This window comes from Adiantum capillus-veneris, chromosome 18, assembly GCF_014529385.1.
Source record: "Adiantum capillus-veneris isolate H3 chromosome 18, ASM1452938v2, whole genome shotgun sequence".
NCBI lineage: Eukaryota > Viridiplantae > Streptophyta > Polypodiopsida > Polypodiales > Pteridaceae > Adiantum > Adiantum capillus-veneris.
Window position 1 is genome coordinate 144,552,151 of NC_140948.1, and position 13,047 is coordinate 144,565,197.

The 13,047-nt window shown below is 43.0% G+C and overlaps 1 protein-coding gene across 1 annotated transcript; it reads left to right on the top strand.

The window, feature by feature from the left end:
* The first annotated feature begins 2,627 nt into the window (after positions 1-2,627).
* Positions 2,628-5,620, top strand: LOC147436568 (uncharacterized). The gene is made up of 2 exons (XM_086489438.1): positions 2,628-4,198; positions 4,321-5,620. Exons 1-2 carry the CDS (start codon positions 3,937-3,939, stop codon positions 4,668-4,670), a joined length of 612 nt encoding a protein of 203 aa, XP_086345564.1. The 5' UTR covers positions 2,628-3,936; the 3' UTR covers positions 4,671-5,620.
* Positions 5,621-13,047: the final 7,427 nt, after the last annotated feature.

The window sequence follows — 13,047 nt, forward strand, 5'->3', positions numbered from 1 at the left end:
CAAGTTCCTCCTCATGTTGCCCTCATGGTGTGCCTGAAGCCTATTGGTTGGCCACCCAAGGGGTCCAATGATAATTTAGGATATTTAATTAATTGATTTTGCATTTATCAAGTCCTCTCTCTCAAAGGGGAAAGGGGGACACTTGTCCCAAGGCTACCCCTGTTGCTTGTAATGGCTCCTGCTTGTGATTGGCTAGGCCTGGAGGGGTCCAATGAGCTTCAAGCATGAGCTACAAGGGGGGGTCGACCCAAGCAAGCTAGGGGGTTGCTTAGGGGGTATACTCACCCACACACACTCACAAACACTCTCATGGGGTGCTATGCAAAGTGCAAGAGCTCCATCTCCTTCTCGAAGCTCCTTGAGAAGTAGAGAGCCTACACCAACTCTCTTGGCTATGGAATGCAAATCCAACCAAGAGCTATGCTTCAATGCTTAAGCTTGCCATCTTCTTCTTCTCCATTACTATGCTATTATGTATGCTAGCAACAAGAGTATGATAAGTGAGGAACTAATTCTTTCTCCTATGAAATGTTTCTTCTTCCTCTTCCCTACCCTCATTCCCTGCTAGCTCTCTCCACCTTCGAAGGTGTTTGAGGTCTTGGGATTGAGGCTTGGGATAGTTAATGCTTTCTACAAGTGCATGTTATTCTTATTGCAAGAAGGCTAATGGTTTATTGCAAGTAGATTAATTACTTAATGCAAGTAGATTTATTGTATTGCAAGGTAGATTAATTATTGCTTTAAGCACAAGTTGATGCATAAAAGTATACATCTTCATGCACTCAAATGATTTAGGGAACACAAAGATTAATGATGTTCACAAGTTCTTGATTGTTTTCAAGCTAAGATTGATTGTTGAAATTATGCAAAAGCTTGGTGTGTGAACCTTCCATCTCCATATTGCCAAGGAGGTCTCAAGGAACACAAAGATTGTATTGTACCAAGTCTCTCTTAATGAGAGAATCTATAATACAAATGCCTTTTGGAGGGGGGACCGGCTCCACATAAATCCGGTCCTCAACTGTTGTCATATTCTCTACACTCTCTCTCTTGTAAAAGTATTGTTCATGCCTAGTTAATTAAGTGTTATGATAGAGTTGCTACTACCCATTAAGTTCACCCTCTATGCTCTCAAAATTGCTCACTCTAAATTCCGCTATTCTCTAACTTCATAGGCCTACATAATGTTTGAAAGTTGTGAGAACGCGTAATGAAGCACTACTTCTTCCCACTATGGCGTTCTTTGTAGAGTTGAGAATGCACAAGCTGCATTGAACCTAGGTAGCCAATGTGTGAAGGGAATGGTATGTAGCTAGGTAGGGTGCAACCTTACTACCCATGAGAAAGTGCCTAAAGACAATTGGCATCCTTCAAAGTTCAAATCCTCTCTCTCTCTCTCTCTCTCTCTCTCTCTCTCTCTCTCTCTCTCTCTCTCTCTCTCTCTCTCTCTCTCTCTCTCTCTCTCTAAGGGTTCACACATGGTATGTTTTGCAAGCAACTTTGCCTCCAAAATCTGACGTGGCATTAAGATTCTAGCTGTTGCGGTTTTTGCATGAAAGTAGGGCAACGGACATAGTCGGCCATTGCAGCCGCAAGTATTCAGGGTTTGTGCTGCCACAATGAAGAAAATATTGCATTTTCTGTTATGTCATGTGCACGTAAAGGTTCTGGCGGGTTCGTTCGTGAAGGTGGAATTCGGAAGTCAAGGAACCACTTGGCCACTTGTGTGCACCCTTTCCTAGACACACATTTTCTTGAGAGTCCAGAGTCCACCTCAGCACTAAGGCCCACGATGTCTTCATTACACGGGGTCTTTAATGAAGACCCCGTCATGGGATCGATGGTCGGGAGCAATGCGCACGGATATCTAGGAGATCGGACGGCCAACAAAAAAATGGTGCGGCATGTAAACCCCCCCCCCCAGATTTGGACTCCGACGTGCACTGTGGGACCCCAATTCCTTCACCACGTGCGGCGTGGCTTTTGTCTCCACAATGCGTGAACATTAACATATATAGTGAATTTTGGTAGGCAAAAGTAAACTAGGACAAAAAGAATAACTCGGACACGCTTGAATTAAATCAGACGGTTGATTTTGTCTCAAATCTCCTGCGTGCAGATGGTCGCCATTGATTTGACGACAGGATCTTCATTAAAGATCCCATGGGATTTAGAAACGAGGCAGAGTCCAGACGCGAGTCGAGAGTGGAAGAGTAGCTTAAGCCTTACAGTCGGGTCGCACCAAGGCTTAGTGGGGGGAGTAGGGGGAGGTAACACTCCATTTCCAGAAAGTGAGAAGATCAAGGCAAGATTTTTGAACGCAAAAGATAATCCTACTGACACTACAAAAAACATAGGTATTAAGCTATATTACAGCAAATCCTTTCCTCTCCTCATTCAGCTCTCCAATCACAATCTGTCAAATTACTGTTGTCTACTCCTCTTAGGGTGGGTTCAGACTAGGCGACAGAAGAAAAATGCAAAGGGACGTCGATCCTCCATGGTGAAATTTGATTGGTTGGAGTTGAGGCACTCTTCCGTTGGGCCCTCCATTTTTCTCCCGACCCCCCCCCGAAAGAGTTGATGGCCTCTCTCAGCCCCCTTCACTTTTTCACTTTTCCTCCTCCACACTGTTCACACTAGGTGGCGGCAGATTTGCGAAGGCTTCTTTCTTCCCTTCTGGTTCAGTCTGAACCCAGCCTTAGATCTCTCCCACAAAATTAATCGAGTCTCGAGAGGTGAGACTTGGTGTGTTGTCTTGCCCCACTCCCTCCACAAGCACAGGCTCTTAAAGCAGTTGAACCAAGGAAAAGGACAAAAGTTGAAGCTGTTGGTGGAGGACAAAAAGGCTGGCCATGTGAGCCTGGGCCTCATCCCACACGCACACACGCTGGCACGGTCCCTCTAAGGCTCGAGGCTCACATGCTTTCCATCATAATACTTCTCTGTAGAACCAAATGCCAGAAATAATCGCGGGCGACCTAGGCAGCTAGGCTAGGCTAGTGGGCGCCCCGCCCCACTACGCAGATGTACTTCCATTATTAGACTCTCTCTCTCTCTCATGAGTCTCGTCTGCTGCTTTTCTGTGAGATCTGCCTTTCCTTCGTCATGTTCCACTTGGAAAATTTCTCAAATTTCTGGCTTGCCTCCTCTTTGGAGAGCGCAAATGAGCGCCCTCGCCTGGCACACGCACACGCACACGCACACGCAGACACACTTATAGAAGGCCACATGGTAGGTAACCAACTTCTGGGAATGGACTTCTGGTAAGTGTCTGTTTCTATCACCATCGCGCTTTTGCACGCACAGGCACATCAAACCCTGGGTCTTCCTTTAGTTGTTTTTGAGAGAGAGAGAGAGAGAGAGAGAGAGAGAGAGAGAGAAGGAGAAGAAGACCGCGTAGGAACAAACACAAGAGACCGTGTGTGTGCGTTTTCTGTCCGCGTTTGTGTGGGGTTAAAGAAGCATGCAACGTATGCGGGCAGCAGCAAGTTATACAAAATTGCACTATCAAACATTGAGAGGGTGCGGTGCATAGCCGCAATTTTACCAGGCTTCTCAGAGGAGCACTCTCTTGGAGGTATAGTGCTGCTAGGGTGTGCACACGTGTTGGGAAATCAGGGCAATGGAATTACCAGCATCGAGGAATCACATGGGCAAGCGCTTAAGAAACGTACTCTGCTACAATTTTTCAATGGGATGCATGTTGTCTCAATGACAATTGCGGTATATTCTCGAAATGGGATGCATGTTGTCTCAATGACAATTGCCCGCTTAATCAGTATTTTCTCAGAATGCCTTTGAACAAATCTGGGCGCTTGTGGGACAACTAGCAGAATATGCACTGACGGGTCTTTGCACGAATTTGCTTTTGTGCAGAGACTCCCTTCATCTTGGCCTCTTGTATGACAAGTTTTGTAGAGAAAGAGTGAATTAATGGGTTCTGGGAAAGGCAGCAAAGCAGAGGCTGTGAAAAGGGCCATGAAAACGGTGTTCTTTATGATGTTCATGCTTGCATCTCTATTGATATCATGTGCCCCACTATTTATCTCAATTGTGGATGTTGCTCTACCATGCATTCTACTCTCCACATTCACCTGCTGTACCTCTTGCTTCAGCGGTTGGGCGGCGTACAATATCAGCACATCAGTGGTGGATATACCCTTACTTTCTTTGATAAGGTCCCTGGCAATTTTCTGTAAGTATACATAGTTGAAATGGGGAACTGTTGCATATGCTCAGGTTGTTCTGCAGCCCCCTATGTAAGGCCATCTTGGTGGGTTGCTCATAAGTTTTTCGTGTTTTTTTGGTTGTTTGTAGGCGTATATTCATTATGTGGGGTACCTAGCTTGACCTACGGACCCTACTTGAGCGCCACTGCCATATGTGGAGGTGTGTCTGCGTTCATGCTCATCTTGAAAACGTGCATTTTCTTCCATCATCAGGATGTAGGAGTTCTACAGGTGAAACAAGCTTCTGCAGATGCACTTCAATTGAAACAATCTGGACTAGTGATATCCCTTTTCTCCTGCTCAATGGTCCTGGCCTTGGGGCACATTGTAGTTGCTTATAAGGTGAAATGCCAAGCTCAGCGGAAGATGCACATCCATCGCATAGATCCTGAAGCATTGTACGGGCTTAATGCACTTTTGTATACACGAACAAAATGAGAGGTAAGCTTTGTAAATAGCTGAAGACCTTTGCTATTCAGATTGAGCCCAATGCATTCAAAGAGGTTAAATGCAAAGTGGGTAGAATGAGACACAATGAGAGGACTTTTGCAGAAATCCATGTTCCTTAATTCTTGTGGCAGTGGTGGAAGAGTGGAAAAAAGGACTTGTGGGTTGTCTGCTCAAGAATGCAATTAAGGAAAGCACTGCTCTCTTGAGTATTAGCCCTTGTTAAGAAGGCTTGCTGATGTTTGTTTGAGTGATCAATGGCCATACTTGGTGGTAGGGGCTCAGTCTTCATCCAGGTACTGCGCAAGAGTTCAAGATTGTTCACAAAGTTTTGATTGGATGCTTGCATGTGCTCTTAGTTCATATCACAACATGCATTGGGTTGCAAGGTGTTTCTTGATGTACATACATGATGCTCTCCAATATTTGACCCCCCCGCCCGCCGCGCCCCCCCCCCCCCCCCCCCTCTTTCCCTTCTCCTTAAGAATGCATACGGGATTCTAAACAAAAGTCCATGGAACAAGCTTCTTGCTTAGGCATAATCAGTTTGGTTTGATGTTGTTGTATACATGAACATTGTTCATACATTTCCTCTAGTTTGGCATTCAAAATTAATTCAGTGAATTGGTAGTCAGCTTCTCGGAATTGCTTCTTCATGAGATGACCTCACAGCTTTGTCTGCCAATATGAAACCCGTCGTCGTTGGATTTCTTAACTCCCTTTTCTCCCATTGTTCAAATAGAGGGGCCTCAACACTCGCAAGTGTTCCAAGGGAAGTGTCTACCTCTTTACAAAAGCATGATGATTAAATCATCTCCAACCTAAAGTCTTTGATGTGTTTCCTGACACATTCCATAGTTAAGTATGTTCTCACAATTGCTTAGTACGAGGTGTAGGAATTGTTAAGAGAGTGTGATACTTACAATCTTTCTTGTGCCTCATTACAATTGTCGTCCTTGCTTCATCTTCATTGATACATTCCACCTATCTAGTTAGCCAAGTTGCTTACATATGTGTCTCAACTTAAGCAAATCGTGGCCAAACCTTTCTAAATCAATTAAAGTGGCTTTCATTTATATGAAATGAGGTCTCCTATAGGCTATTTGTTCCGTCTTAATGACACTATAATCGTTTATTTGAGCGCCAAGTAGTGACAATATGAAAGTTTAATACAAGCTTTTGAAGTACTCTCGTCACCTTGGAAATATTGTTGTTGGCATGCATCTTTTGGCTGCGATTGGGAGATCCTTTGAAGGGCCATCCACTTTCGATGGGTCTACTTTGAAATACTATTAAATTTGGGTGATTCCGTGTATGCTATGCTATATGAGCAGCAACCCCTCAATGGGTGGCTTACCACATGCATATGGACTATAAGGTGAAACCTAACTCGGAACTTTGCCTTTGTTCATCAAGGAAGGTTGCAATAAGTGTAGGTCCACTTCTAGCAGACATGTCTTGATGAGCTTTAGGGAATTGAGATTCTACACATAAAGTTGCTAATCAACCCTCCAATAAAGTCATCATCCTTGATAGCTACAATTCTTGCATCACAATTTTGGAATTAACCAACTTTCCTTCACTAAAGACTCAAATGTTCCCAAGCTTCTTTAGCTATCAACAAGGAATCAATGTGATGAGCAAAATTTTCAGCTAGACTTGACCTTATTGTACCAATTGTGGTTAATAAGCTTTACAGATCCTTTCTTCATAAGAAGCACCTTGTTTGTTGTTGCCAAGTATGAAATTCACATTTCAATTTCTCAATCTAATAATTCGACACTTGCAGCACTCTCAAATTTGAATGACGACTTTGAAATCACTTGATTTCAATCTTAGCCAAAAACAAGGTGAAAATTCGCTACTGCCTACATAAGGCTATAGAGAAAAATTTCATAATGAGGCTTTTTTTATGAGAGAAAAAAGGGATGATGCTTTTGTATGTGCAAATTTTTCTCCATCCCATAACGCAAATCTGAAATGAGAGTTTCAAATAGATTAATGCAAATAAATTCTACTGATATGAAAGAGATTTAAATATACAAATTAACAAAAATATGAATTCTTTTCCATATTGGGATAAAGACCCTTCTACATATTATTATAATGCTAGCCTTCTATAGCTAACAAAAATTTTGTATGTTTGCAAGCTAAGTCTCAGGTTGTAGTAGATAGAGACGATCTAAATCCATGCAAAGTATTGAGCAATCTTCCAAAAAAACAAAGCAAAAGACATACTGATATATTAAAGGTATCCCTTCTACTTTGGAAGCCCACATACTCGCTCATCTAATTTGCTTAATACTTATTGGTGCATACTAACAACTAATTAGCTCCTCAAAAACTTGTGTACAAGCTATTTTGGTGGGTTCTATATTATATTCATTTAGTGGCTAGATTACTTCAGCTCAATAACGGCTTCCTCCATGGTAGGTTCTCTATTATATTCATTTAGTGGCTAGACTCGTTCAGCTCAATAACGGCTTCCTCCATGGTTTGCGATATTCTGCATCAACCAAAAGGTCCTGCATTCGATGTGAATCAAATCCAAACCCCAATCAACGATCTACACTAAGAGAGCCACACCGCCTCGTTGCACTTCGGCTTTAAGAAAAAAAAAAAATGTTGTTTGCTCCTCCCCCATCGTCCACCTCCTGCAACACTCTCACACCCAAGTTTGCTTCCGCCCACATGGCCTCTTGCTTCTTCCCCGTCCGCTTCCTGCTTCGTCCCGGCCTTCTTGCTTACCATGACACCTTACTCGCATCTGGAAAGATTCTTTTCCTTTTTCGACATCGTTAGGACATACATATCGCTCATCTAAAATAAAAATGAATTAGTTACAAGATTCCTTTGCAAGGTATTGGTATCTCTGCCTTCTCCTCGCCTCCCTGCCCCTGTGCAAAGATGACGACCTTGAGCTATTGCGCCCCCCCCCCCCCCCCCCCCCCCCCCCCGGGCGCCCGCCAACACACCACCACGTTTCGATGTCTATACGCCTTGCATGCCCCAACCCACTGTGAGAGTGAGAGAAAGAGAGAGAGAGAGAGAGATGCCTCCACCGCTCAAGACGTAGAAGTCTGCTCTCAAAGAAGAGCGCCTCCCTCTGCTTCTCTCTCCTCCACATGTGCCGCCTCGATTCATACACGCACGTCACCTGCCTCCACTGCTCATCGACAGGTTGTTGACTACATCCACATAGACGGTACAGAGAAACGCTGAGAGACGGAGGCTCATACATGCGCATGAGAGAGAGAGAGAGAGAGAGAGATGCATGGACACAGAACAGTCGTGCGCTGCACGCATGGCGAAGCAACAACCAGTGCTATTTTTAGTTGTTTTCTCCTCGTTAGCATCGTAGAAGATTTTGTTTTATTTTCTTTTTTGAAATGTGTAACACATACCTCGGTCCACTTTCAAAAAGTGAATTAATTTCTACTCAAGATTCGCACCCAATTTGGAGTTTCAAAGGCAAAATAGGCCCTCCTTTCACCATCATCCAACATGCTCACCCCCCAAGCCATGGCTATGTTTGCAGAATGGTTGCTCCCATCCCTTCTATGGGTGAACTAGCATAGGGCAACACCCACCTCGTGATTGCAGCCCTCTGCCATCACTCTCTCACACTCTCCTTCTCATCACCATGTGACATCTCTCTCTCCTCCCCGTCTGCTGCCCTGCTCTCCATCAGGATGATGTCCAACACATGTTGTGGTTGTGTTTCCTACTTTGCAACATCAGGCAAAGAACTACTCCGACACAGTTGCGCAAACCCCACCGATGTCATTGTCCCCTACTCAAAGCAACAAGAAACCTGTGTGTGAGAGCTTCCTTACTCAAAGTTGCAAGGCCGTGACACCTTTCCCCTCCGAGCCCTATGGACTCATGCGCTACAATAGATAGAGAAAGTGATCGCCTACTACGGACCTGCATGTGTGTGTGTGTGTGTGTGTGTGTGTGTGTGTGTGTGTGTGTGTGTGTGTGTGTGTGTGTAACATTTAATGGCCTAATAACTTGTGTGTAGCGGAAAATAGCATGAACATAGTGAGCATTTAATTAGAATAGATTCCTAATGAGCATAATAAGAGTGCTTGGGTGAAGAGAGCAACAAAAAGCATAACACCTAGTTAGATAGGCATGAACAATACTTCAAAAGAGAAAGAAATTAAGCTATTGACAACAGTTGAGGACCGGATTTACATGGAGCAGGTCCCCCCCTCCAAAAGGCTTTGTATTATAGGTTTCCCCCATCAAGGGAGACATTTTACAATACAATTCTTTGTGTTCCTTAAATAATTAGCTAGTGCAATGAAGATGGAAACTTCAAGCACTAAGCAAACACTTATAAAACACAACATCAATTCCCTCACGGTCTCATACCCAAGACCTCACACACCTTCGAAGATGGTGAGAGCTACCAGGATATGAGAGTAGATTGAGAGGAAGAAGGAGTAGTCTTATAAGAAAGAAGTATATCTCCTCACATAATCACTCATAAAAGCTTAGCATAGCTTAGTGAATTAGCATGGTAGAGCAGATGAACATGCATTGAAGCTTGGCACTTGGTTGGATTTGCATCACAAAGCCAAGAGTTGTTGGTGTAGGCCTCCCTTCTCACAAGCTTGGAGTAGATGATGAGCTTTCCATTAAAGCTTGAGAAGGAGAGAGAGAGTCTTCTTGCTTCACACATGAGATTTTGTGAGTGTGTGTGTGTGATAATGCCTTGCCAAAATCAGCCCCCTCTCTCACTTGGTCGACCCCTCTTGCTAAATCCTCTTGTTGGCTTCCCATTGGACCTCTCCAAGCTTAGCCAATAGGGTTTAAGAAGCATAAGTGATCGTCTTGTGATGTGTGTCCCCCTTTCCCCTTTTGTGAGAGTTTTAGGTAATTAAATAATGCAACTAAACTCTCATTGGACCCCTTTGCTTCTAGCCAATAGGAATCAAGCAAGCCATTGGCCAGCTGCTGAATGCTCATTGGACCCCTTGGGAGACTGTCCAATAGTCTTCTAGTGAGTTTAATTCTTATTGGTTCTTTTATCAAGTGTGTTTAAATGGATTAAACTAGATTTACTCTAGCCTAATTCTCATTGGTCCACCTCTCTTGCCATCCAATAGGATTTAAGTGCACCTTGTGGGCAATTGGCCTAGGGAGCTGACATGTGTCCATTATGCCCTTTGTGTAAAGGGGATTGCATGAGAGAGAGAGAGAGAGAGAGAGAGTGTGTGTGTGTGTGTGTGTGTGTGTGTGTGTGTGTGTGTGTGTGTGTGTGTGTGTGTGTGTGTGTGTGTGTGTGTGTGTCTCTCATCCCCTACTAAAAGGGCTCGCCCCCTCCTATGTAGGAGCTTGCAAAGACTTTCTAGCACACTCACAAAGCATCCAATTCCACTAAGCTTGACCATTTGGACTTACCTTTGAATTTTGGAACCTTAGCATTTTGAAAGTCTTAATGGGCTGAACCCTAAGGTCTTTGGAGCCCATTGTTGCACATTGCTCTTTTGCAGATAGCCCCCCTTTTGGATCCCTATTTTCCCTCCTTTGGATCCTTATTGTGGCCGGTCTACTAGCTTAACCAATATTCTAGCTTTTTCTCCCCTGGCACTTTCCCATATTAAATGATCAGTTTAACAAGAGAAAATCATTTAGGAGAATTAGATATTAGTTATTATGACATTACCTCTCTCTTGAAATCATAGTCGTTCGCGACTATGGGGTAGAGAAGATAAAGCCTATTCATTAGTCCTTTTTCTAGCGGGTAGAGAATCCCTATCTTACCCTACGACATCGTTCCAAAATGGATGACTAATCCATTTGGCGCTTGAGAGCCTAAGCTGCCACAAGCATGTCTGCGCATTAGTCATATCAATCTTCCATAGTAGAGTGACAATCTCTACTTGGTGTTTGGAAGACGTCGTCTCCACAAACTTGATTCTAAGTATGCATACTACTTAACATTTGTGCACAAATAATAAAAAGAGATTCTTATAAGAAAAAAAAATTGTTCATTTTAAACATTTGTACATTTGCTTACTCTAGGGAAGCATTGTAAGCATTGACAAGGTTTAGGTTATCCTTTAATTGTATGCCTTGCATCCATCTAGCATCTTCAAAAGGATAATTCTTAAACTTAATAAGATACCGTCGGATAGTCTGACCGGCTCTGAATACCATGTCTTCATTTCAGAGAATGGACTCGATCTGCAACACCTCTTCTTGGTCCTCAATCTCCGGTGGGTCTTCAATAGTTGGTTCTTGAGGTGGCTCTCCTTTGTAAGGCTTTAAGAGGCTCACATGGAAAGCATTGTGTATGAGCCAATGGCTGGGCAACTTGAGTTGATAGGCCATTTCATTGATGGGTCGAAGAATCTGGAAGGGGCCATAGTACCTTTTTGCTAACTTAGCATAGTACTTTTGGTGTCCCGTAGGATTCTTGCCCTTCGTGTGTTTTAATCGAGCCTTGGGAAATTTAAGTAAGACCCAATCATTTTCTTTAAAGGCTTGGGCTCTTCTGTGTTTATCAGCGGTAGCCTTTTGCCTTTGTTGTGAGATAGAGATAGCATCCTTAATCTTTTGGAAAGATTCTTGTAGGTCTTGGCTATACTCATCTGCAGCAAAAATCTTCCCGTGTACTTTGAGTAGCAGGGGACTGCCATGATACTTGAAGATTTGTGAAATGAAGAGGGTTGCCATTTGATGGGCTTTGATAGTCTTTTTGACAGGTATAAAATGAGCTTGTTTACTGAACCTGTCTACTATCGTCCATCCCATATTCCCATGGATAGCCTTAGGCAATCCATGGATATGCTCTCCCATGGTGAATTAGGGATTGGCAAAGGTTAAAGCAATCCAGGTTGCTTCCCTCTATCAAACTTCGTATTTTGGCATACCACACATTTAGAAACATACTCTTGTATGCTTGCTTTCATAATAGGCCAATAGAAATATGCTTCAATCCCTTTTAGGGTAGACTGAATCCCTCTATGCCAACATAAGGAGGAGCATGAGATTCATACATTACTTTCTCACGTAGTGAGTTACTAACGCATAGTTTATTGCCATAGAGAAGATAACCATCTTGTAAAGTGGATGGTTCCTCTTTCTTTCCTAGTGCAAGGATTGAAATCACATCTCTAAAATCGGGATCAATAGCATACTCATGTATCATAGAAGATAGATCATTGTGAGTTGCTATGGACACCACATTCACTCTCGGTCATCTTGAGAGTGCATCGGCTACTTGATTATGCTTGCCAGCAATGTGAGCAATATGAAAATGAAATTGCGCAAGGAAATTTGCCCACCTCATTTGTTTGTCAGAGAGCTTGGTCTGCGTCATGAAGTACTTAAGGCTTTGGTGATCCGTCCTCAGAATGAAAGGAGTTCCCAATAGATAGTGCTTCCACGAGTCTAAGACATATAGAACTGTGAGGAGTTTCTTTTCATATATGCCTAGAGCTTGCTCAACAGGGTCGAGCCTTTGACTTTTGTAGGCTATGGTGTGCCCTCCTTGGAGCAAAACAGCTCCAAAGAAATCACCACAAGCATCACATTGGACCTCAAATAGCTTTGAGAGATCCGGCAGTGTAAGCACAGGTTGAGAGATAAGCTTTTCAAAAGCATTGTTCTCCTTGGCATACCATGTATACCTAACAATTTTCTTTGTTAGGTCATGTAATGGTCCTACTATTAGTGAGAACTTTTCTATGAAGTGTCTATAGTATGCACACATACCTATAAATCTTCTTAGTTCATGAAGATTCCTTGGATTAGGCCATCCTTTTATTACCTCTAGCTTTGATGGATCCATTTGGATGCCATCTTGAGAGATAATGTGACCTAAATACTGAATCTCTTGTAAGAAAAACTCACTTTTCTTTCGATTAACATAAAACTTATTCTCTCTTAAAACTTGAAATATTAACTGGAGGTGTTGCTTATGTTCGTCTAGTGAATCAGAGTAGATAATAATATCATCAAAGAACACTCCAGTAGAGGTTCGGTGAGGTATGAATAGCTTCTCCATCAAGGGGTTGAGTGTGGTTGGTGTATTGGTCAAGCCAAAAGGCATGACAATGTGTTCGTAAAGACCAAATATGCGTTCTTAACAATGTCTTGATCAACTATCCTTATTTGATGGTAGCCACTTTTAAGGTCAATCCTATTGAAGTAGGTCGACCCTTGCAGCTTATCAAATAGGTCTTCTACCCGTGGAACGAGAAACCTATTCTTGATAGTGATCCTATTTAGTGCTCTATAGTCACACACATACGATATGTGTCGTCTTTATAGTCGACACACATACAATATCTGCCGTCTTTATTTTGCACTAATAACACGGGTGAGAAAAATGGAGATGAGCTAGGCCTAA

Coding starts and splice junctions, on each gene's coding strand:
- LOC147436568 (XM_086489438.1), top strand. CDS start 3,937: ATGGGTTCTGGGAAAGGCAGCAAAGCAGAGGCTGTGAAAAGGGCCATG. Junction 4,199..4,320: donor AAGGTCCCTGGCAATTTTCT/GTAAGTATACAT, acceptor GGTTGTTTGTAG/GCGTATATTCATTATGTGGG.